Source organism: Crotalus tigris, unplaced genomic scaffold, assembly GCF_016545835.1.
Source record: "Crotalus tigris isolate CLP2741 ecotype Arizona unplaced genomic scaffold, ASM1654583v1 scf7180000017644.4837335, whole genome shotgun sequence".
NCBI classification, from domain to species: Eukaryota; Metazoa; Chordata; class Lepidosauria; order Squamata; family Viperidae; genus Crotalus; species Crotalus tigris.
Genome location: NW_024096536.1, coordinates 1402251 through 1429208, shown reverse-complemented (window position 1 = coordinate 1429208; position 26958 = coordinate 1402251). Strand labels below are relative to the sequence as shown.

Below are 26958 nucleotides of genomic sequence, written 5' to 3'. Positions count from 1 at the left end.
AAATGAACAAACAGAATATGATTCAAAGAGAAGCAAAGTGAAAAGCATGAAATGGATAACTGAAGTACTGTTGAAACAACTATTGCTTATTTGCATTGAATGATTATATTAAATTACAATTTAAACATCATCAAGTAAATTGCTATTTCTTTTTGTGTTGTGTTGTGTTGTGTTGTGTTATGAACCACTATATGCTTCATCTGTCAGTGAATGTGATATATAAATTAAAGTCAAAACATCAGCAGGAACAAGAGATAATTAAGGTAGAAAGCTAAAGAATGAAAAGTAGTAAGAGGAAAATGTAATTCATAATTACAACCACCCAGCTAGCTTGAGAAAAACAACTTTATTGAGCAAAGAAAGATCCTCCATTTCTTCAAAGATACAAAATTAGAGTGATATCATCACTTGATTTATGACCTAAGTGCCAAAAGGATCTCTTACAAAACATTCCAGAAAATATTTCTGAAATCACTACTGAGACTTTAAAATCCCAACTAACCTTTGTCTAGGGAACAATAAAATGACCCATTTCAGCAGCACAACTTCAAGTTATTTTTGTTTTGGAGAAGGTTAGAGGAGTTGAGGTGACAATGATAGTGGTGTGCCTCCCAGTGGATTGGCTTCCATTCTTAGTCTTAGAAAGAAAATATTTTTTTTAAAAAAAACATAAACCCAATTCCAACCAACCTCCCCAAAACCATTCCACCCCTACCCCAAAACCCCCACTCTAAACAGAAACCCACAAAACCCAAAAACTCAATCAACTGAAACAGTCTGGTCAAATCTCTTCAATGTATTATGTAATGGCTTCCTAGGCCTCTCCAGAAGAGTTAGAGTCATGAAAACACAGATATCTCATGGTAACTTTTTGTGGTGTAACAAGTGGTATGTAGACAGTCAGACATTTACACAAACTAAGGCAGGAAAAATAAGAATTTTCATTCTGTATGTAATTGTTAGCACCTTCTGATTTCCCTTAAATTATTGTATTGTTGCAAAAGATAAAAGTAAAGGAGGAAAAGGGGAAGCAGGAGAATAACAAGAGATTTATTTAGGAAGTCAGAAGTATTTGAACCTCATAATCTAAGATGGGTCTAAAATGATTAGACTAATGACCACAATAGAACAACCATGCTTAGAACTGACAATGAAGACATTAAAGTTATGAATAGCTTCTGTCTTTTAGGATCAATAATCAACAGTAAGGGAAAAGCGGTCAAAAATTATGCTGCAGACTAGACTTTGGTAGGGTAATCATGAAGGCCTTGGAAAGCATATTCAGGTGCATCTGTATGTATTTAAAAATCAGAATTCTGCAAGCCATGGTATTCCCTATGACACTCTATTAAAGCCAAAGATGGATTTTTAAAAAGTAAGATGAGAAAAGTGTTGATGCTTTTGAACTTTGATGTTATGGAAGACTCCTGCAGTCAATTAAATAAACAAATGGATCATCAAACAAATCACTCCACAGTTCTCACTCAAGGCATAAATGACCAACTTCAAATTATCCTACTTCAGATCCATTATAATTAGTATAATTCAAATTAATATAATGTCACTGATCGCAATTCCACAATGAAGTGTGGAATTGAAAAAGAAAACTATGGAGAAAATAAACAGCAGTTGTCAAAATCACTTAATAAAGAGGTGATTGTGTGAACATAGCACTCAGGAACTGGGATGCTGATGCTGAGAAAAAGATTGAAGGGCAGGTAGCTAGGGAATAGATCCTTCTGTTCTTTCAGCAAAGTAGAACTGCATTTTCCTATTTCAGTAAGTGAATGTTATTTGTAATTTCCTGGATGGCTTTGAAGTAGCCTTTCCCTGTGCAATTGCACAATCCCACTCTCTGAAGAAGGCTCTAATGCTGGGAAAGATAGAAAGAAAGAGAAGACAAGAGCAATCTGCACCAAGATGGATAAATTCAGTTACAATGGTGATGAAGGTACAACTGAAGGACCAGATTAAGGAAAGATGAATATGGAAGAAAAATCTAACTATGTGGTTACTAAGTGTTGATAATGTTGGCATGTAATCAATTGATTAGTCCAAGGATCCCCAACCCCCAAGCTGCAGGCCACTACTGGGCCATGACCTATTTGCAACCAGCCATGCAGGTGGCAGGCCAGCATGCATGTGCAGCTTGACTTTCATGAGTAGTGGGCTGGCCCTCCCCCCGGCCACCAAACGTAAAGATTGGGGACCGCTGAATTAGTCAATCAATCTAAAATAATCAAGACATTAAAAGCAGTCTATCAAAATGCTATTGTGCATAAAACCATAACATCATATTCAGAATACCGTGCACCACATCAGAAGATTCATTTCTAGAAACTGCTAAACTACTCTTGAAATAGAATGATCTAGAGCTTAGTTGTCAACCTTTTGGCTTGTCAGAGCTGCACTGAGTGAAGAAAAATTGTCTTGGGTCACATATAAAATAAAAGATATACTTAATAACAAACTTATTTTTTAAATTTTTTTATGCAATGTTGTGGGCCCATATTACTAACTGCCTAGGGTTGCATGCAGCCTACAGGCTATGGGTTGGACATGCCTGATCTAGAGAGAAACAGTGTTCTGCAGTTTCTGGAAAGTGCCATTCCTGGATCAATGATTTTATATATATCTGGCATCCAGTTCCCCCTTCTCCCTGAAAGACCACTGCAATCCTGGTGAAAACTAGTTGTCTCCTTATTATTCTATTAAAGGTAATTTTGAAGATGGGCTTAATTGCAATACGATTTCTCTTTCACTGTCTAGGGCCTAAATACCAGAGATGGAACATTTTCTTTGAATGGGTGAATCCATAGTCAGGCAGGGGCTGGGTTTTGATCATCTTATAAATTTTATAAAACTGAGGACAGATGTCTATAAAAGGAAGGAAAGAGGAACAAGGAGTACTTTGAATATGATCAAAGATCATAAAGAGTAAAACAAGAAAAATAAAATTAATAAAATGAAAAGTATTACTTTTGTACAGATTTTCATTGCAGCCACACAAAATTCAGCTACTATGATAGGAAAATTCTTATGTCCCTCCTGGGGTGTATAGCAGCAATATGTAATCCTTGCAGAGATTCTTATAGAAATTGCAATGAAATAACTACACAGTAAGCAAATAGACAGTTTCTATTTCTCCGTAGTCAGATGAGCAGGTGTGTTTTATTATGACATTTTGGTGAATCATCCCTAACTAATGCCAATGGTAGCCAATGATCCTTCGGGTTCTGAAGAATTTTAATTGTCATTGACAATTTTGAAATTGTTTCAGCTATCTCTTCCTGGTGAGATGTCTAAGCCCTCTGTGCATGAAAAACCATTTCTAAATATTTGAAAGTATCTGATTTTATTTCCATTTATTATACAACTGTGTGACTTTGTTTTTCTTATGAATACTAATGCTTTATATTTTTGGTACCCATGAATGCTAATCAGGAGAAACAGGTGATCCCTATCTAACTGTACTCTCTTCAGTGAAACCTGAGTATGTATTGAAATTCAAGAATTTATTCAAAGAGGTTGTAAATAATTAATAAAGCTGATTATATTAATTTTATTTGGAATTCTCTGTCCAAGATTATTGCCTTCCCTTCCCTTGTCTTTTCTTTTTTATATACAGAATTTGTCTTGAGGGGATTTTTCATTAAGACATTCTTTATATGTGGGACTGTGCAATTGCATAGTTACCCCTTGTTTTAGGATTGGTACAATGTTTGTTAAGTATGGTACTTCTGGGCCTTGGGTAAGAACACCCAAAGCAACTTCCCTTTCATATTTCCCTGGATTGGGCTAAAGAGATAAATTCTTAAGAGGGGGATTATGATTTCATCAGTTGGACAGATTAGATTTTGTCAGGAGGTGCAGTGTGACTGGTGGTGCCTAGTATTATTACATTTCACTGGGAAACCCTTGGAAGAAGGGATTTTAAACTGTTTTAAATTATCCTGGTTTGCCCCTACTCATGCTGGCTAGGAAATTCTGGAATAGTACATTATTTCACATTTATATATATATTTAAAATAAACCATTCTTTTATTTCAGATCTAAACCTTCCTTTTCTTCCTTCTTCCTCCTCTGGATAACTTTTTCCTTGTGTTGAAAGCTTTTTGCATAGTAGAAGGTAATTATCCAGACTGTCGTCTCCCTTTAATAACCACCAATTAAAATGTTACCTATTCATGTTCTTTAATCTTTTTTTTATGTCAGATCATCCCCCCCCTTTTTAAAAAAACCACTATTTATTTTTTTTTAAATTGTTCTCCTCTGAACTGAACATCAATTTTATTTAGGCTGAGCTGCCTAATCAATCAAGGCTCTCTTAAAAAGCAAATGTCCACACTACCTGATTCATAGTGGATTCCAGACTATGAATATTCCCTAAATCTACAAAACTGTGGGCAGGTTAATCAGCCAATGTGAATAGTCATCATACATCCTATAAACATGGAAAATGGCATTTTTCATGTATGCTGATAAGATGAAAGCTGAATGTGAATGATTTACAATTCTTTTATTTACTTTGTGTATATATTATCTTTGATGCTGCTGAGTAGTAGATCCCAGTCAGGAAGTTATTTCCTGCTGCATATAGTACATCTGGCTAGTTCATTTGTCACAAGATGGAGATGGAAGGTTCTTCCTGACCTTTGTTCTCAATTCTATTTCATTTTATTCCTTCACAGGCCACAGTTTGCCTGTTCCCTACATTTTCTCTTTCCACTCTCTGGCTATCAGGAGTGTCTACAAAATTGTACTCACAGTAATATTCTTGCCATTTCACAAGACTATCAAACTACAGTAACTGTGCCAATTCCAGGTCCTTATGCATACAACACCAGTCCTTGTTTAGATTACTAGCATTATGGACAATGGCTCAACTGCTGAGTTCTTTGCAAACGAAAATGTGATGATGTTAGTAGCTACTGTCCATTGTTTGTAATACACGGAGCTGAATAACTGGCTATGTCTCACCTTGAAATCTTCTAAATAACAAACAGATAGGTATCAACTGGTGCCATAAAACAGGGACCACACCAGCAGGTTCTTTTTTTAAAATATATATATTTTATAGGTTTTTTTTAAAAAAAACTAACAACCTGGTGCTTAGTAAGGTTCTGTAAAGGGCAAAATGATAACAACAGGAAGGCTTTTGCTGAATTTTATTAAAGATAGGACAAGGACAATATAAATGAAGCATTTTTTCCAATATTGCAAATTTCAAAACAAACTAATAAGTATGCAGAGGAGATAAGGAAGGACATCATCTGCTATACTGTAGCAGATATAAAGAAGCAGTAAGAAGTGACCTGAACTCAAAACAAATGCATTGGAAGTTACAGTGTCACAAAAATCATGGTGAGGAATCTTCAGATTGCAACTCTGGCTAACTCTGGCTAAACTGAGGATTACTGACCCTGTCACTCTCTTCTCTGTCATGACCACATTCTTTCTTGTTCACATTGTGACAGCAGTGCTTTGCTACGTTGTTAACAAGGCTTGCTTACATGTAAAATTCTTAACTGTATTTGTCATAAATTCCCAAGATATCAGCTATCTCCTAGAATGTTGTTATTTGATGGGAAAACAGTAGACATCATCAGTTCATTGAGATTTTTCTTATATTCTTTACCTTGTGACAATCAACTCTCAGGATTTTGAAATTTACCACTTTCAGAGATATAATTAAGGTGCATATTTCTGCAAATCAATGATTAGAGTGGTTCCAATTAGAGCAGAATTAATGATATAGAGCAGAGGTTCCCAACCTTCTGGGCACAAGAGACTGGTTCCATGGAGAGGTTTATCCGCGGACCGGAGGGTGCATGGTTTTGTGTGCTGCCTGCATCTCGTGGATTGTCTTTGCTTGTCTGTGAGGACCGGTTGCTGGCATGCTGTGGCCCAGTATTGGTCCACAGACCGAGTGTTGGGGACCCCTGATACAGAGATATTTTTTTAAAACAACAGAAGGTGATATGTGCTTGGAGAAAACAAACATAGATAAAAATTTTAACTGAAATATTCATTCATCTTTAAAAAACGTTAGGGTCAATAAACTCATAATTTGGATAACATATTACATAGTTAATAATAATAATAATAATAATAGTAATAATAATAATGATAAAGTTGGAAGAGACCTTGGAGGTCATCTACTCCAACCCCCTAGGGTTGGTCATCTAGTCCAACCCCCTGCTCAGGCAGGAAACCCTATACCATTTTGGACAAATGGCTGTCCAGTTTCTTCTTAAAAATTTCCAGTGTTGGAGCATTCACCGCTTCTGGAGGCAGGTTGTTCCATTGGTTAATTGTTCTAACTGTCAGGACATTTCTCCTTAGTACTAGATTGCTTCTCTCTTTGGTTAGTTTCCACCCGTTGCTTCTTGTCCTGCCTTCAGACCCTTTGGAAAATAGCTTGACTCCCTCTTCTTTGTGGCAGCCCCTGAGATATTGAAACACAGCTATCATGTCCCCCCTCGTCCTTCTCTTTGTTAAACTAGACATACCCAATTCCAGCAACTGTTCCTTATATGTTTTAGCCTCCAGTCCCCTAATCATCTTTGTTGCTCTTCTCTGTACTCTTTCTAGAGTCTCAACATCTTTTTTACATTGTGGTAACCAAAACTGGATGCAGTATTCCAATTGTGGCCTTACCAAGGCATTGTAAAGTGGTATTAATACTTCATGTGATCTTGATTCTATCCTTCTGTTAATGCAGCCTAGCACTGTGTTGGCTTTTTTGGCAGCTGCAGCACACTGCTGGCTCATATTTAGGTGATTGTCCACTAGGACTCCGAGATCCCTCTCACAGTTACTACTATTGAGCAAGGTACCCCCTATACTATACCTGTACATTTAGTTTTTCTTGCCTAAATGTAGAACCTTACTTTTTTCACCATTGAATTTCATTTTGTTAGATAGCTTCCAGTGTTCAAGTCTGTCCAGATCCTCCTGTATCCTAAGCCTGTCTTCTGGAGTGTTGGCTATTCCTGCCAGCTTGGTGTCGTCTGCAAATTTGATGAGTTCCCCATCTATCCCCTTGTCCAGATTGTTGATGAAGATGTTGAAGAGCACTGGGCCCAGAACAGAGCCCTGAGGCACCTCACTACACACTTTCTTCCATATAGATGCGGTTCCATTGAGGACCACATGTTGAGTATGGCTGGTCAGCCAGCTACTGATCCATCTGGGGATGATGTTGTCTAACCCACATTTTTCTATCTTATCAAGTAGTAGGTTGTGGTCTACTTTGTCAAATGCCTTACTGAAGTCTAAGTAAATTATATCCATAGCATTCCTCTGGTCCACTAATTTTGTCACTTGGTCAAAGAATGCATTAAGATTTGTCTGGCATGATCTGTTTTTGACAAACCTGCGTTGGGTTTTAGTAATGACTTTGTTTGCCTGTAGGTGTTCGCTGATTCGTTGTTTGACTATCTTTTCCAGAATCTTCCCAGGTATTGAGGTCAGGCTGATAGGTCTGTAATTTCCTGGGTCCTCCCCCCCCTTTTTTGAAGATGGGAACTACATCAGCTCTTTTCCCGTCCTCTGGTAGTTCCCCAGTGCTCCAGGATCTTTGAAAAATATAGTTCAATGGTTCTGAGATCACATCTGCCAGTTCCTTAAGAACCTTGAGGTGTAATCCATCTGGTCCTGGTGATCTGAACTCATCAAGGCTGGACAGGTGTTCACTTACCATTTTCTTGCCTATCTTAACTTGTATTTCTATTTTGTTTTTTATGGCATTATTTTTGATAGGCTGGTCTGTTTTTTCCCTTTGTGTAAAGACAGATGCAAAAAAGGAGTTAAATAGTTCTGCTTTCTCCCTGTTGCTTGTCACCTTCTTGCCACTTTCACCCATTAATGGACCAATCGTTTCCTTCAGTTTTTTCTTGTTCTTTACATGTTGAAAGAAGCTTTTTTTGTTATTTTTGACTTTGGTCACAAGCCTTAGTTCATTTTGAGCCTTAGCTTTCCTCACTTTGTCTTTGCAGGCTCGGGCTATTTGCTGATATTCTGACTTAATTATGTGTCCCTCTTTCCACTTTCTATACTTGTCCTTTTTATCTTTCAATTTATCAGAAAGTTCTTTGGAGAGAAACTTGCCAAACTAAAGCTGTAACCTTGTAACCTACTTGAAATATGGTGTGGCTACCCTGAACTTCTTATCTTCTTCCCCATCTAGCTTGGGACCCCTTGTTCATTGTAACTTCAAACAATCGCTGAAAAAGTAGACATTATGCAAGGACTACCTGTAGACTGTTTAATACATTCTAGGTAATACATATTGTTGGACTGAATTACAAATATAAAAATAAAAAACAATCAATAAACAATAGATTTAAAACAAAGAAAGATTTGCTTTAAATCTATTGTTTAAAATTATGTCAGATGGTTAAAAAACAAAGATCTCAGCCTAGTCTATTATTTGTTAAGGGACCAGGTCAGTGGTGGGATTCATATATGTGAACAACCTGTTCTCTGTGTGGATGCCACTTCCAGAAGTCCATTCTGGGTCTGGGCAACAAAAAATTAGCTACCAGTTGTGCCGAACTGGTGCGAACTGGCTGAATCCCACTGGACTAGGTAGACGTTTCTAGAAACAGTGTTCAGTGGAAGGATTATTATTCTGACTTAGTTATGTGTCCTTCTTTCCACTTTTATACTTGTCCTTTTTATCTTTAAATTGATCAGAGAGTTCTTTATGCAGCCATGCTGGTTTCTTTTGAGAGCTGTTATTTTTCCTCTTTGTTGGTATTGTGCTAGACTGGGCCTTTATTATCTCACTTTTCAAAATTTCCCAAGCCTCTTGAGTTGTTTTCCCCTGGAGGATTCTCATCCATGGAATCCTTCCCAAACCCTCTCTAAGTTTATTGAAATTAGCTCTCTTGAAGTCCAAGACTCTAGTTTGACTGTGTTCTATTGCTTGTGCTTCCATAATGTTGAATTCCAATATTGCATGATCACTTCCTCCCAAGGTTCCTATGGCTTCAACACCTTCTATCATTTCATCTTTGTTAGTGAGGATTAGATCCAATATGGCTAATCCCCTAGTTCCCCTCTCTACTTTTTGGGAGACAAAGTTGTCTGCTAGATTTGTCAGGAATCTGTTTGATCTTCCACTTGGTGCAGAGTTTGTCTCCCAGTTGATGTCAGGGTAGTTAAGGTCCCCCATTACTATTGTGATGTGCTTCCTACATACCTTAGTTAGCTGACTAGCAAAAAGTTCATCTATTTCCTGTGTTTGGTTGGGTGGCCTATAGTATACACCTATGGCGATGTTGTTTCCCCCCCTTTTATATTGACCCATATGCATTCAGGACAGTTTTCATCATTGTTGTGCTCTATTTCTGTAGAGATGTAGTTATTTCTTATATAGAGAGCAACTCCACCTCCTCTTTTATTTGGTCTGTTTCTTTTAAATAATTTAAATCCCTGTGTGTTCCATTTGTGGGGTTCGTCCCACAATGTTTCCGTTATGGCAACAATATCATATCTGCCCTCATTAACCCGTATTTCCAGTTCACCCTGTTTGCTGTTCATACTCTGTGCATTTGTGTATAGACTTTTGAGTCCTTTATGACCGACCCTGTATTTACTTCTTACATAACCTGTGTGGTGCCTGAGTTCCCCTAATGTCTTACCACCTATTTGGTTAGTGCACTTTGTATGGCACTCGCTATTAAGAGCTTGATTTTGCTTGACAGCAAGGTTGGTATTTTTGTCCACACACATATCTATGTTACATGCACTGATAGCCCTATTGTTTTTAGATTGCCGGGGACAGGGATGTTCTATATCAGTTAGCTCACTGTTCCCACTGTTTAGTTTAAACATTCCTCCAGAAAATCTGTGAATTTATAGCCAAGTAACTCTGTCCCTTTCTTTGATGGATGCAAACCATCTCTTTTGTACATTTTTTCCTGAGACCAGCTACTGACATCGTGACTAATATATCCAAAACCTTCTCCTTTACACCACTCCTTTAGCCACATATTGAATTGTGCTACACACTGGCCTTTTCCATTTTGGTCCTTACACACTGGTAAGACCTCTGAAAAAATAAGCCTACAGCCTATTCTGCTAAGTTCCTGCCCCAGGCTCTGGAAGTCATTCTGCACAGTGAATACATCTTTTTGGGACAGATCGTTAGTGCCAAGATGTATAATAGCCTCCACATCACAGTCCTTGCTGGCATTCTTGAATATTTTACAAATACGTTTCTTGTCCCTACTGGCAGTAGCACCTGGAAGACACCTGACCTCATTGAAAACCTCTGTGTACTTTCCTAAATTTACATCCCTTATAATTGAATCACCAACCAGAAGGTGGCTTCTCTTTTTGGGTGCCTTTCTGTTCTTGCATGACTGATGTGTAATACCTGATTTGCACTTCTCCCTGTCAAAAACAAGTTCTTCATCTCGGACCAAGATCCCCTGCTTGTTTGAGTTGTCATCACAAATACCTTTACCTGTCTCCTTAAGGTCCCTATTAAGGTCAGCAAGGGCACTGTATCTGTTGTGCAGGGACACAGAAAAAGCTTTGTGTTTATGGTTCACAGCTCTCACCCTGCCAGATTCCACGGTTCTCCACACTGCCCTTCTCCTGCAGGATCTTTGTGGTAGAGGGGGCTGATAGCTTGGAGGCTCAGTGGAGTAGAAGGGCTGAACTGGACACCTAATTTCTGCCTGAAGAGCAGCGATTACAGACCCTAGACAGGTAATATGTCCTTGTAGACTAGTGATTTGTTTATAGATAGGACAGTTTCCATGATTGAAAAGGGTACTGCGAAAGACAGCTGCAAAACAAGTGTTGCACTGAACTATGCCTGACATTCTTAGATACAAGGAATCAGAGACGCACTTGCTCTGAATGTACTGCTGCTGTTTGATTTTGGGTTATATAATTCCCGCGCAGTTATAGCAAGCACTGAGAAGTTTAAATGCAAAAGATCCAATCAGCAAGGCCCCGGCTGCTTTTGAAGCTGAATCCCCTCCCCACTCACAGTTATAGCAAGCACTGAGAAGTTTAAATGCAAAAGATCCAATCAGAAGGCCCCTGCTGCTTTTGGAACTGAATCTCCTCCCCACTCACAGTTATAACAAGCACTGAGAAGTTTAAATGCAAAAGATCCAATCAGCAAGTTAAATTGTTTTAGATATGCTGGTTTAAAATTATACTATTCTATTGATTTATTGTTTTAGAAAGCAGTTTTAGTATTTTAATTGTTTGAATTGTAAACTGTCTAGAGTCACTGACTGATAAGGGAGGCTAAGGAAATTGAATGAATGAATGAATGAATACCATCACAGAGCTACTTCCCACATCTTTGGTATATTTTTTCAATGAGCACCAACGGTATATAGGTTTTTAAATAAGTTATCAAACAAAGGTCCCATTAGATAAACTTAAAATTTCTTAAAAGAAATCTAAATCATGATCAAAAGAATATCAGCACTGAAGCAAGCACACATATCAGTTGAGGAACCAAGGCCTTGAGTAGAGTAGAATTAGACTCAACCAATAGCAGAATTCATACATACAATATTATCATTTAAAAAAACCCTCCCCTTTTATGACCTACCCCTTAATTTGGGGTAGAGTGAAGGCGACTGGATGGAGTTGAGCGTTTACTGGCCAGATGCCCTTCTGACACCTAGAAGGAGTTCATAGCACAGATTTTTTCTTTGAGTCCTAGGAAAGAAACATGTGCCGCTACCCAGGATTGAACTCTCAACCTCCTGAGTTGGAAACAAGCGTCTTCACTACTTAGCCACCATGCTGCTCACACACATTAAAAAAAAAAGAGTATTATCATTGGCCCCATTTATTGATGTATTGAAATATCACGAAAGGCACTCTTTTTCAACCTGATGTCCTGCAGATATGCTGCAATCCAATTAATTTAGAGGACATCAGATCGAAAAAGGGAGCATCTCGGGAGATGTTTTTGATGGGGCTGGAATAGTATTACTATGTGCAAAATTATGTCACTCAACCTTTCCTAACTTGTTGCCTTCCAAATATATTAGATTATAATGTCCACAATCCCTAGATAAATATGTTGCATAGGATCAGAATGCATAATTTGTTTTAAAAGTAGTCAGAGAATAAGCTTTCCACAGACCACCTACAGTATATTAGGATGCAATAACTGGAAATATATTATGCGGGGGAACAGAACTAACCTGCAAGAATTAACTGCTGATGATTAACATTTAACATTGAAATGTGCCCATCAATTTACATGAGGCCAAACTAAGGCTCTTCTTATATGATGTGAAAAAAAATGAAACAATTCTTGGGGGAAAATTGAAGTAAAAACCCTTTAAAAATTGGATTAGTGCATTTTCTCAGAACTGCCTCTATTTAGATTCCAAGCCTGCAGGCAGTGTTTACTTGCTTGTTTGTTTTAATGAAATTATTGTATGGCATCCAGCGCTGAACCACTTTACGGATAATAAGTACAGTCATCATTTGTGCATTTACAATCTCTTAGTGCATTGTTCCCACTTTTAAAATAACCTTTGCAAGAACAAGGGCTGTCAAGCTCCTCTTCAGAAAAACATCCTGGCTAGAATTATAAAGATTCTAATTCAGATTTTTGAGCCTCACAGATTTGCCTTGAAAACGGCTTGCTCCCCTGTCCCCACTGCAGTCAGCTACGCCTCCTGAGCTTTAGACTGTCAGTACAAACATTTGAGGTTTGGCATAAATGACTTACAGCCCACTCAAGTGACAGTGAAATGGTACCAATCATTAAATGCTAGGGCTTGGACAGTGGAGAGAGTCACATTTATGGATGGGAGAATACAACCACTTCTTTCTGACATTAATCTAGTCTTCATCAGATAAAAACACATAGGAATGGTGGTTCTTGACCACTCTGTGACTTGGAAAGGCAAAAAGCTTTCTAGAGCTCAATTCACTTGATTCTTTTCTACACTGTTCAGACAGGCTGTGCTTCTCTGTCTCTTAATTAAGCTGGAAATAGTGGCAAGCTGATAGATTTGCTTTGAGCAGAGGGCGAAGTGCCTGTGCTATCCCCAGAGAGCATATTAGAGTAAACCAAATAGACTAAGAATTTCAGTTAGCTAATGAAGGAGAATTGACATGGAAAGAGAGGAAGAGATGGGAGGAGGAGGTGGCAAAGACAAGAATAGGCAGGAAAGGAATGGGCAGTTGAGATGGATAAAAAGAAGATATATATTTGATGTGAAGGCCAAATACAGAAAGACAAAAAAATAAAGAAAACCAAAAGAAAATCACAGAACATTAGTATCTATCTAGTTAGAAGTAGAGAAGAGTAAGTTCAGTTCAGGACATCCTCTCATTTTTATTTTCATTTTTTTAAAAACAAAGCTACATTTGCTTAGAAGTGAACACATTCACATAGCTGAGTCCTGATAATTTAAAAAAAACAATGTCCAGCTTTTATCTAAAAACTACAATAGGACAATGCATTCATTAGCATCCATGTATGCAAAATGTCACTAAATATTTTCCAGAATGGGTACAGAAAACTGCAGAACAAATAGATTTCATTTTTTGTTAAATGAAATGAAATGAGCTACTACTCCCATTTGGTTCCACCAGTCTTTGGTGCCAATGAAGTCTGAATTTAACATAGACTGCTCTAATTTAATTTGTACAACTTTTCGTGCTTCTCTTTCTCAAAATGTTTACATACTACAAACTTTCAATACCTATATTTTTATTTTTTCATATTCTATCAATTTTATTTAACATTCAGATTAAAGATTTAAAGATGAAATCTGGATGCTTAAAAGTTTGAATGTAGTTCTGGCATTTGGTTGGTCCTAATATATGTAGTTTCTGGATCTATTAGCTAACAGAGCTTTTTAATATCTGTCTCATTCATTTGTCCCATTTTCAAGTCAAATAAGCTTAGTTCTAAGATTCTGGCTTCAGTATACCCACCCTCCAGTAAGATTTATATCCCACAAAGTCTTCATTCAGTGATTGCACTTTTGGTGGTGTAAAGCCTTATTTCACCTTATTAAGTTTTTTTCAACTAAGCATTAAATTGCTGCTACTTGAATGTATTGGTGGTTCAGTGGTCATATATACTCACAAATCCCATAAGTTGCCAAATTCCCTAGATAACTAAATGAATATGGGTAATGTCATGTTGCTGTCCACAACAGATATCCTAGGGGTTGTAACATGATAATTATCCATCTTTTTGAAACTTTACAATTTTATCCCAGGATACTGAATTAATTTTTTTGTTTCAGGTGCCCATCAATACCTTACCTGTTCATGATGTTCAATGCCCATGCTGATGGTGTTTACGAGGATTGCAATCATGATTCCACGATTGAAGTATTTGCTTTCCACAATTCCCCTCAGTTTGACTCTAACTTCTTGCCACATATCATTGCAAAGCATGAGTTGTCCCTTCTCTTCTCCATCATCCTCTTCTTTTTCCAAATCTTTTTCCATGACTCCTTTCCTTCCATCTCCCTCTTGGTCACAGGCTTTTTCTCCATCTTCCTTATCTGAATTGACACTATCAAGCACAGAAAGTCTTTGGGTTGCTTCCTGTTGGGCCTTGTAACATTTGGGGCAGTTGCTGGGTTCAGAGACCAATGTCTTGGTAGTAGGCTGACCAAGTCCTTGAGGCATGTAATCAATAGAAGAATGTTTCCGGCAACGTGCTGGTTAATAATACATGAAGAGATTAAATGTAAGGCTTTTCATAATACAGTTCTGCATCTCAATATTTAATTATGCAAAGCAAATGGGTTGTTGGCCATTTTAATGGAGAAGAAAATGAAGTACTGGAATTGCTAGAGTTAAACATCTCATCAGAGACTTTAAATGGAGATTGCTTGTTTCTAAGAGATACGCTCTACTTCAGCCACAACAGATTGCACTCAATTGTCTTCAGCTATGTAGCATGGATGGAATAATTCTCTAGACTGCAAGAATCATTAAATAAGGGTCATGATCTATATGCAATATATTGGAGGTTTTAAAAAAATTAAAAGCTTGTTTCTTTAAAAACTAGGGAGCCTTATTGATCTCATAACAAAAATATTTCAAATATTATATACCGTGCATATAAAATATGGTAAGTCTGACTTTGCTACTACATAATATGTCAAATCATCCAAAAAAGCTTATCTTGGCAAATGGAGCAGAACTAGAAAGGCATATCTGACTTGACAAGCATATGATTTTTTTTTTTAAAAAATGTAACACTGGCAAAGTCACTTATGCTGATTTGCTACAACTAAAATAGTTTTGTAGGGTCTGAAAAAAAGGTCATAGCTCAATGATAACCACATGCATTGCATGAAAAAGACCACTAGATCACATGAGACTTTAGTGATTATTAAGGCGATCTTGCGAGAATTCAGAGGCAGCGCATCACTCTTCTTTGGAGACAACTGGCTAGAACAAATAATAATAATAATCCATTTATGGCACTAAACCAGATGATGTTAGAATTGAGAAAAGATTGCAAAATACTTGGACCTGATTACTTCACAATAACAACTGTAATAATATGTGATTTTGTCACACAAAACCACATAAGATCCTGGTGGCGAGTTCCCAGAGTCTTGTCAAATTTCTACAATTAATTTTTTTTTTTTTTTTGGTATCCCATGCCATTGAACAAGATCATGCTTGAAAAGGTGAGTAATCTCTACTATAGGTGCCTCTTGTCTTTTTCATAAAAGCTAGTAATTTGCACAGTTTAATTTATGTTTCCCCACTTCATATTCTGTATCATTCTCTGCTGCTAAATGAAGAATTGTACATACTGTATCCAATAACATACCAAGTAAACATGTATATTCTTAAATATATACTCCTATGTTTTATTCATCCTATATAACAGGGGTCCCCAACCCCCAGGGCCGCACAAGCAGCGGTTAGACTACAGTACCGCAGGCTACTTCTGCTGACTGGCTGCCAGCAGTTTGGCAGCTCAAGTGTCATTACCTCAAGGTTGACTCAGCCTTCTATCCTTCCGAGGTCAATATAATGAGGACCCAGATTGTTGGGGGCAATATGCTGACTCTGTAAACTGCTTAGAGAGGGCTGTAGAGCACTGTGAAGTGGTATATAAGTCTAAGTGCTGTTGCTATTTGCACATGCAAGGGAACTACATTGTGCATATGAAAACCTCCCCCCCACTGCTGCTACTGCCAGTCCATGGAGCCAGAAAGATTGGGGACTGCTGCTATATAGTTCCTTCCATTAACCTAAGTATAATTGTTTTAAGTAGGGGTTGAACATAATTTTTAGTTACATAATGCTGTTTTATTTTTTTTGGCTATTATACAAATCAGGATTCAGCTATCCTTCCTTGAATTATGGGATGCAGTTCCCTGCTCAAAATGCTCACACTTTCCATATGTTTCCAATTAATAGAAATTGGATATACAGGCAATCCCCGAGTTACGACTGTTCATTTAATGTTCATTCAAAGTTACATGATGAGTGCCCCCTAGTGCTTACGAGCAAGTCCTGCAGTTACGAATTTTGCAGCACCACAGCAGTCATTCACCCTTACAAGTGACCGCAGTGGCTCTGCAACATTCACCCTGGTTATTATCTCCCTCCCCACCCCCCTCTGGGTCTCCCTAGGCACCAGGCCTTCAATACTCACTCTGAGAAGATCGAGATCCTTTGCTTTCTTGGCTGCTCCAGGCCTTCGATGCATTCGCAGAGAGTGGAGGCCTGAAGTAACTCAAGATCACGTGAGATCAATGGGGTGAGATCTCATGCTACTGATCTCATGTGATCACTTTAGGCCTCTGTCCTCTACAACAGAGAACAGAAACGAAGCCAGGGGATGCTTCTGTCTCTGGAGGCTGGATCAGGGATCCAGAGGCTTGTTCCAGGGCGTTGTGGCCTGGATCTAAGGCTGGGGGAGGCTTTTGCGACCTCCCCCCGTGGTCCGATCTTAAGGTGACCAACCATCCTCCTTTTGGGAGGACAGTCCTCCTTTTTTGAGTTCTGTCCTCCCTCAAAAAGTGTCCTCCTAAATGTCCTCCTTTTCCATATACCGTCCTACTTTTGGGAGGACAGTCCTCCTTTTGTGAGTTCTGTCCTCCCTCAAAAATGTCCTCCTAAATGTTCTCTTTTTCTATCTTTGAAAACTTATCTGCAAGGCTTTTTTTCCCTCATAGAACGCTCAGAAGGCGTTCCGGGATCTTTTTTGATGGTTTTTTTCAACTTTTGCCTCTGCTACTCCCTCTATTGGCTTTCGAAAGCCAATAGGAATTGCTGCTGAGCACACCAAAACACCCGGGCAGCAAACTTTGCACGTGCAAGTTGCAGGAATTTTGCACCCCTCACTGCTACCCAACTACACCATCTCCTACTTAGTTCCGCAGATAGCTGGAGGAAACTGGAGTGGTAAGTTTCTCTTGATCTTCTACACAGGGATGCACCGGGTAGGTGGTGGTGCTGGGCGGCAGCTGGGGGTGGCTGCAGGACCGGAGCTGGCGTGGTTGGTGCTTTGCGAGCCACGGGGCTGGCTCTATGGGGATGCGCAGGGTGGACAGTGGTGCTGGGGGGCAGCTGGGTGGGTAGCTGCAGGGCCGGAGCCGGGGCAGCTGGTGCTTTGCCTTTGCGAGCCGCAGGGCCGACTCTACGGGGATGCGCAGGGTGGGCAGTGGTGCTGGGGGACAGCTGGGGGGCAGCTGCAGGGCCGGAGCTGGCGTGGCTGGTGCTTTGCCTTTGCAAGCCGCGGGGCCGGCTCTACGGGGATGCGCAGGGTGGGCAGTGGTGCTGGGGGATGGCTGGGGGGGCAGCTGCAGGGCCGAAGTTGGCATGGCTGGTGCTTTGCCTTTGCAAGCTGTGGGGCTGGCTCTACGGGGATGTGCAGGGTGGGCGGTGGTGCTGGGGGATGGTTGCAGGGCTGGAGCTGGCTCGGCTGGTGCTTTGCAAGCCATGGGGCTGGCTCTCCATGGCAGGGCAGCGGTGCTGGTGGGGCAGCTATGGGTGGGGGCGCGGCGGGCAGTTGACCTTCCATGGGCTGCACCAGTGGTGGTCTACGCAGTGCTGACCTGCACTGCCACCACCTCATCCTGCGCACCTACGTGGCTGTCCTGGAGTGCCTGACTCACAACACCTGCCTCCGCTGCCCACCCCTGCGCAATCCAGCCGTGTAGATTTTTGGACAAGTGAGAAATCGAGATTGAATGTTGATAGTCTAGCTGCAGCACTTGCCGTAAAATTCAATATGAAGGATATTTCTTGTTCAGATATTTCCAATATATTGTTAAAAGATGATACATTGACAAAAAATATTCATTCAATGGAAAAATACTCATTTAAATAATTAATAGGCATGTAAGCGTAATTATAATATAAAATGTTATTGTTACAAATGGTTTTTATTATGCATTTATCATATTATAGTGTATTCTGTATTATTGTTGCAATAAATACAATGTTTCTTTTATTTACGATATTTTTTCTTCAATTTATTTGTGTCCTCCTTTTTGTTGTAAAAAAGTTGGTCACCTTACCGATCTGGGCTCTGGAGGCCTTTTCCAGGCTGCTGCAGCCTGGATCTGCAGGGGGAGGCTTTCATGCTCCCTCATTGCCCGATCCGGGATCTGGAGGCATTTTCCAGGCTGCTGCAGCCCAGATCTGAGGACAGGGGAGGCTTTCATGCCCCCCCCACGGCCCAATCTGGGCTCCAGAGGCCTTTTCCAGACCTGATCGGGCCACGGAGGGTCGCAGAAGCCTTCCCCAGCCTCAAATCCAGGCTGGAGTGGACTGGAAAAGGCCTCCAGAGCCCGGATCGGGCAATGGAAGGGCATGAAAGCCTCCCCCAGCCTTAGATCTGGGCTACAGCACCCTGGAAAAGGCCTCTGGAGTCAAGATCGGGCCACAGGGGGTTGCAAAAGCCCCCCCCAGCCTTTGATTTGGGCCACAGCACACTGGAAATGGCCTCTGGAACCCAGATCGGGCCACGGAGGGGTTGCAAAATCCTCTCCCAGCCTTAGATCCAGGCCGCAGTGCCCTGGAAAAGGACTCCAGAGTCCAGATCGAGCCACAGGGGGTGCGAAAGCCTCCCCTGGCCTTAGATCTGGACTGCAGCACCATGGAAAAGGCCTCCAAAGCCCGGATCAGGCTGCGGGGGGGGCTGGAAAATCCTCCCCTGGTCTTAGATCCAGACTGCAGTGCCCTGGAAAAGGCCTCCAGAGCCCAGATTGGGTCACGGGGGGTGAAAAAACCTCCCCCAGCTTTAGAGCCAGGCCACAGCTCCCTGGAAAAGGCCTCGGGAGTCTGGATTGGGCCACGGGGGGGGGCACGAAAGCCTCCCCCAGCCTTAGATCCAGGCTGGAATGGCCTGGAAAAGCCCTCCAGAGCCTGGATTGGGCCATGCGGGAAGCACAGAAGGCCTCAAGTCCAGGCCTCAAATCCAGGCGGCAGCAGGAACCGTAGCAGAGACGAGACAGATCTTTTCCAGGTGAGTCCATTGTGGCAGGAAGGGAGGGGGAAGCATGCGGTATCTTAGTGGGTCAGGGAGGCCTTGGGGGCCTGTTCCAGCACTAGGCCCTCCATGGCCTTCCCCACCCTGAGATACCTCATGGTTGCTTAATAAGCCGTGTGCGTTTTAATGAGAAAGGGAGTGATTTCATACCTTGAACGAGATTCACTCTACAAGCAGTAATGGGCAGGTTCCATTACACTCATAAGTTGAGGATTACCTGTACAAATGCATTTTTTATAAAGAGGCTTGTACAATTTAAATGGAAAATTTATAATATTTTTAAAAAATTCTGCAGAAAATGGAAAAGAACTGTCTTTTGACTTTGAACTGATGACATACTTTGTATACATAATTTTTGACTTATGACCTTAATTGAGTCAGGAATTACAGCCCTGCCAGTCTTTAAGTGAGTCATCATGTGACCAACTCAATTTTATGACTTTTTGTTGCAGTAGTTGTTAGGCAAATCACCATGGTCATTAAGTGAATCCGAAATATTAAATGAATGCAGTGTCCAGAATGGGTGTTTTTTGCTGGAATCTGGAAATAAATGCTGGGTTCCAGGAAAAAAAAGTCATAAATTGTGATCAGATGATCATGGAATGCTGCAAATGGCTGTAAATATGGCTTGGTTGCCAAGTGCCCAAAATGTATCATGTGACTATGGGACAAGCAGCCATCAGCACTTCAAATTGGGTCATAAGTATTTGTGGGGGGAATCATCATATCTTCGAACAATCACTAAATGACCGGTCATAAGCCAAGGACTATCTGTAGTCTGATTTACAGTGAAGTTCTTAACAGTCATTTACAGTCCCAACCCCAGCCCCTTAATTTGGCAGGCTTAGTTTATAAATCTTACCATATTGCTTCCGATCTTTTCCATTCACTCTCTGTTTGGCAGTGCCTGGTTCTGTTTGCCTGAGACGACGATCCTGCAGGCTGTTGTAGAAACTAAGGGTACGACGCTTAGCTTTACGAACAATGTGGCAAACATACTGGAAGATCTCTTCGTAACAATCTCCCGGTTCCATATAGCTGGCCACAGTGCTGGAGGACAGGTATCTTGCTCGCTGCTCTTGCATCAATTGGTGTTCTCGTTGCTTGGTCTCTGAAAATTGGGTAGCAATGACTACTAGGCACAGATTGATCATAAAAAAGGAGCCCACCTAAGCAACAAGAGAAAAGGCATGAATAAAGTATTATTAGGGAGCGGGATAAGGGTGGTGGTGATTAAAAGTTAAAAAAAGACATAAAACATTGATATATGTGTTTATGTATGGGGGGCAATCTAGAGTCAAAGGATTGCAAAGTTCTTTCCTCACAACCTATAATTCATTCTGACTCCACTGTCAAATTTTATCTGTAAGGATTGCTGAACATCAGTGCCACATTTTCCTGCCATTTTAGGATGAAATTCTAGAAATGCATACATACATACATACATACATACATACATACATACATACATACATACATACTTTATACATATTATATCTATTTATCTATTAATATTATATATTATATATATAATAAACTGACAATAAGCAAAAAGAAAAACATACAAAGAAATCATTTTAGAGATAGTGGACCCTTGGATGAATGTGCATCCTGGCACCTTTCAGATGTCTTGGGTTGCAACTCTCATTGCCACCTATACTGGCTGCATATAATGAGAACTGTACTTTAACTAATGGAAATCACCAGATTAGGTAAAGATAATTTAGGTTATAAACCTGCTTTTATTCTCTATTAAAAAAAACCCCGCTTCTGTAAAAACAATATAATATAACAATATTTATTCTTATTTTTAAAACTTAGGAAGGATATTCTTAATGGTAGTTCAGGTGTTACTCTAATATATACGTTTTTACTCTTAAATGTCATGAAAAGTTTTTACAAAGGACTCAAAAATGTTATATAGATCCTCATGTCATTCCAATTAACAGTAAATGATAACTGTTTTATTTTTTCAGCATCCATTACTTATCCCATAGCTTTAATCCCATAAACAAAATAATATTTGCTATTATCCCATGCAACATGACATAAATGTCAGAATAAAAATAACAAATAAGCATCTTACTAAATATCTTTCAAAGTTCAATCTGCTTAAAGAACAATTGTACAAACCTCAGGCTAGGAAGAGGTAACAGAAAATAAAGGGCGAATTTAATACTGAAATCTCCTCAAGTCATAAAAGGAGGAAAAGAGTTACCGTTTTTCCATCTAGAAGCTTTCAAACATAATTATCCAGAGAATAATAGACCATGATGCCCTTCTACTCTTGCTGCGCTGCTCATCTAGACAAAGGTGCCAGAAGGCTCTATCAGATAGTCATTTCATTCACTTTTAACATTTCAAAGGGGCTGGGTCTCTGCTAGCCCTTGAATTAGCCTTTGAAAAACTAAGCCTTTCCTGGCCAGCTTCAGTATTAAAATAATTCACTGTTTCAAAATAAAATGGTGTTTTTAAAAAGATTTTGACGGCTATTTTAAAATATTCAGGCTGAATACCAGGAAGAAATTCCTATTGGCAAGAACTGTTTCAAATAGAAGACTTTGCTTCAAAAGTGGGGGATTCCTACTTGCTGGAAGCTTTTGAGTGAGGGCAAGTTAAATGGCCAACTGCTGAGGCTGGATGTATTGTAATTTAAAGTCCCATCTCACACATTTTGCAAGATTTATGAAATCTGTTACAAAACTGTTCACTTTTAGTATATTTCACCTGATTCACTGATTTGCAGTCTATATTGGCAATCTGGTATACATGTGAAGAATAACAGAGTAGACAAAGTTCTTTAGAATTGTTAAATATGTGTGATATTTGGATCCAAAGGAAAAAAGGTGCTTCAGATATAATGTGAGTGCACTCACAACACCCGTCAGCAACATGTTAAAAAGTTTTTTATTCAGCGCTTGTTGATAAATACAGCAAATGCACTGTTGCTGGGATCAAAGGACCTTTTCTGTTTTGAATCTGAATACTTGCATATGCTGTTTGAATTATATTGATCCCTATAACATCTGAGAATTTTGCCAAACAAGTGCTTTTCTTTTTCTATATCCTTTGAGCAAGGATTCTGAAAGCTCATTCCAGTTCCAAACATGTACTTTAACTTCCTTTTTTTTGTCACTGTCTTCCTATTTATAGAAAGAAATAGTAAGTATGTCAGGTTATGATTCCTACAGAGCAATTTTTTGCAAGTCAGTGCTTTCCCAAATACTGCATTTTGGAGGGTTTTTAAAAGTAATTCCCTCTCTTTGTTTGCAAACCAATAACTAAAATTGCAGGGGGTAGGGGACTCACACAAAAGCTGTGGCTTAGCTTAAGAGAAATGGTGGGAATTTTAACTTCAAGTTATAGAAAGACAAACATGGAAAAATTGAGAACTGTAACTTTGAACAGTCATTAAATGAACTGTTGTAAATCGAGGACTACCTGTATTATACTCTAAGGGCCTTGTTTTAACCATTGTTGTGTGCTCTGACCACTATTATAGGTTGATTGCATAGGAATAATTATGCAGTGGGGAGACACCCTCCAAGATGGCTGCTGAATTGTAGGGATTTTTCTTTTTCCCAGTGACAATTTTTGGATTTTGCTGCCAGAGCTGGTTCTCTGGCAATGCTGCTCCCTGGGCTTAAAAGGGAACACTTAGGGATGACCCAAGAATACTTTTGGATGGCTATAGACCCAACTGTGAAGGGGTACTGTGGAAAATATTCAGAGGCATGTTATTTTGGAATTATGAGTGCAATTCGGAAATAAATCTCCATTTGGTTATCAATGACAGACACTTGCAGATACAGGACTTTTATTATACACATTAGAAAACTACATTACATTACTTTTCAACATGGTCACCATTTAAACTGAGGCACTTGTTATAACGTCTTACAAGATTTGAAATTCCTTAGTAGTAGTTGCTTGGTGCCAAATCTGGGCTATGGGAGGGAGTTGAACAAAAACATCCCAATGGAACTGCTTCCAAAGTTCTTGGGTGTGTCTAGGGGTGTGCGGGTGAGCATTATTGTGAACCAACACCACACCAGAAGTCAGCATGCCCCAATGTTTGTTATGGCTGGCTTGTCTGAGTTTTCATAACGTTTCACAGTAGACTTCTGAATTGATGGTCAAACTATGTCCCATGAACTTCACTAACAGTACTCCTTTGGCATCTTCACATTTGGTGGGATTTTCTAGGGAACCACTTCCGATGTGGTGTTGGTTCACGATAATGCTTGCCCGCACACCACTAGATGTACCCAAGAACTTTTGAAGCAGTTCCGTTGGGATGTTTTTGATCACCTTCCCATAGCTCAGATTTGTCACCAAGTGACTACTACTAAGGAATTTCAAACCTTGTAAAAGGTTATGACAAGTGCCTCAGTTTGAATGGTGACCATGTTGAAAAGTAATGTAATGTTGTAGTTTTCTAATGTGTATAATAGAAGTTCTCTATCTGCGAGTGTTTATCATTGATAACCAAATGGAGGTTTATTTCCGAATTGCCCTTGTAGATTCACAAAAGGAATGTGATTTGGAACCAATTAATTTGCTGGAAATAAATTGGGACTGTATAGACTTAGAATTAACTGAGATGATGGCATACACCTCTTTGAAGTTTAAGCCTGCAGTCTTTTATAACAGCAGAAATTACACTGAGTGGAGAAGCAAATTGACTTTCCCCATGAGGACTGAAGAAGATGGGGGAATGAATTTATCACACTTAATCAGGAAGCAATTTTATCTGGACTTTGTTGGGAAGAGAGCCTGACTTTGGAGATTGAATTTATATATTTAATCAGAGAACAATTGATAAGAAATGGTATTAAGAAACAAACATGGATATTTGATCCAGAATGAATTACTGTTAATTTTTGGAATGATATGGGATAGATAAGATGCTGTGGAAAATTTTCTACAAATTGTTCACTATAATAGTTTGTTAACAGGGAGATCTAAAATTTTAATCTTGTCTTTTGTGTTTTTGTTTGTTTTTCTCTATTCTTTAATTTTTGGGAGTTTTGTACAGGTAATCCCCAAGTTACAAGCATTCACTTAATGCTCATTTGAAGTTACATGATAAGTGCCCCCTAGTGCTTATGAGCAAGTCCTGAAATTATGAATATTGCAGAACCACAGCAGTCATTCGTGCTTATGAATGACTGCAGTGGCACTGCAACATTCACCCTGGTTATTCCCTCCCTACTCACACCCGCTCTGGGTCTCCCTAGGCACCAGGCTTTCAATACACACCTTGCAAAGATCGAGATCCTTCGCTTTTTTGGCTGCTCCAGGCCTTCGGGGCATTCACAGAGAATGGATGCCTAAAGTAACGCAAGATCACGCAAGATCAGTGGGGCAAGATCTCACGCTACTGATCTTGCATGATTTCATGGTATTTTAGACCTGTTCTGTGCAACAGAGAATGGAACTAAAGCCAGGAAACGTTTCCACAGCCCTCTGGCGGCCTGACCTGGGTGCCGGAGGCTTCTCCAGGCTGCTGCCACCTGGATCTGAGGCCAGGGGATGCTTCTGTGGCTCTCAAGCAGCTACTTATATAAATAGGGAGCAAATCCTCTATGGATTATTAACCCTATATTCAGGACCTTTTGGATTACAAATCTGGGCAGAGTGATAACTTTGGACCCTTGGACAATTGTTTGAAGCTGAGACTTAAAAACAAGTGGTTTAGAAAGGTGTTTTTTCCTTCCTGCCTCCCCCTGTGTGGGAGAATTTATTGGCTTATAAGAGGCTACAGATAAAGACTATAAGACTTATTAGAGATGAACTTAAAGGACATATAAAGCTGATAATAGGGGTATATATTAGAACTGAGAAAGCTTTAGAGGGTGGGAACAAAAATGAGTGTTTCCAACTTAGCTAAAGCTAGCAAAAAATCATCCTCAGCTCTGTCTTCTACTACCACCAGTCCTGTGTATCAGAGATCAATTGATGCAATGTTACAGCAAGAAAAAAACCAACAACTTTCAGAATGAAATGCAAACCACATTACAATTAATTCAGGAGGAAATTACTTCACATAAATAAGACACAAAAAAAATCATGAAGAAACAAAAGATAACTTTGATAAAACGAAGGAAGAAATCCATGATTTGAAATCCCAACTGGAAAACTTCCAACAGAAGATTTCAAAGAATGAGCAATAGATCCAGACAACTGAAGACAAATCAGTAGAAACTGATCAAAAGATGGAAGAAATAAAAGATGAAAACCAAAAATTGATGCAGGCAAATAGAGAATTAGTAGCAGTTTTAGAAATGGAAAAAGCATCTTATTTTTTAAGATTTCAGAATATAATGGAAGACAAGGAAGAGGACCTTGTTGATCTGATGATAGAACTGTTGGCCAATGCGCTGGAATTGGCGAAGCAGGAAATGGAGGGAGAGATAGACCAAATATTTAGAGTTAACTCAAGCTATGCAAGAAGAAATAAAGTCCCCAGAGAGTTTCATGTCAGATTTGTTAAAAGATCAATAAGAGATGAAATATTGAGAAGAGTGAGAGATGACCCATTGCAATATAAGGGAAAAGAAATCATAGTTTTGAAGCAGATACCTAGGAGGATAAGGGATTCATGAAGAGAATACCAATTTTTGACCAAAAAAATAATTAAGAAAGGAGTGACTTTTAGCTGGCTTATGCCAGAAGGGATACTAATCAATTGGGACACAAAAAGATACAGATTGGATTCCATCTTTAAAGCAAAGGAATTTTATGATAGATATAGAACTTTTCTCAAAGAAGGAAACTTAGAACTCCATCCAGAAGGGGAATTTAGAAAACAGCATTAGAAGGGGTGGCCAAACAAAGAGAAGATGAAAAAATAGAAATCACAAATCAAGAAGAAGGGGCTAAAGGGAAAGAACAGAGACAAACTAGAACAACTAGAAGAATAAAACCTAAATATAACTGAAAGAGATGGAAAAGGACAATGGGATACTTTCAATGAATATAAATGGACTGAACTCCCCCTTAAAAAGGAAAAAACTCTTTACATGATTACAAAAATTAAAAATGGATATAGTTTGTCTCCAAGAAACACATATTAAAAGACAACATTATAAATTTCTGGAATGCCCGGAAATCGGGAAACTTTATTTCTCACTAGCACAACAAAAGAAAAGAGGAGTATATTTCAAAGAAACAATGAACTCCAAACAAATGTACTTGGATGAAGAAGGAAGAATACTTATGAAACACTCTATAATATAGAAAAAATTCCTCAGGAAAAAATGAGGCAATATATAGAAAATGCTAAGCTACCAAAAATCTCAGAGAACTTCAAGAATATGCTAAATGGAAAAATAACAGTGATGGGGTTGATAGAAGCTATAAAAAGACAAACAATAACAAGACACCAGGCCCAGATGGGCTACCAGCAGAATTTTACAAATGTTTACAAGATACATTAACTTTACCAATGAATAGAGAGC

At 39.3% G+C, this 26958-nt stretch overlaps 1 protein-coding gene across 4 annotated transcripts in view; it reads right to left on the bottom strand.

Moving 5' to 3' along the window:
• Nucleotides 1-26958, bottom strand: part of CACNA1I (calcium voltage-gated channel subunit alpha1 I) — a 192630-nt gene that overhangs the window by 79742 nt on the left and 85930 nt on the right. For all 4 annotated transcript variants that reach the window (XM_039335515.1, XM_039335517.1, XM_039335516.1 and 1 more), the window contains 2 exons: nucleotides 20358-20664; nucleotides 14284-14687 (listed from right to left, as the gene is read on the bottom strand). In XM_039335515.1, the coding sequence (XP_039191449.1) occupies nucleotides 14284-14687; nucleotides 20358-20664 (711 nt within the window). The remainder of the gene's footprint in view (nucleotides 1-14283; nucleotides 14688-20357; nucleotides 20665-26958) is intronic.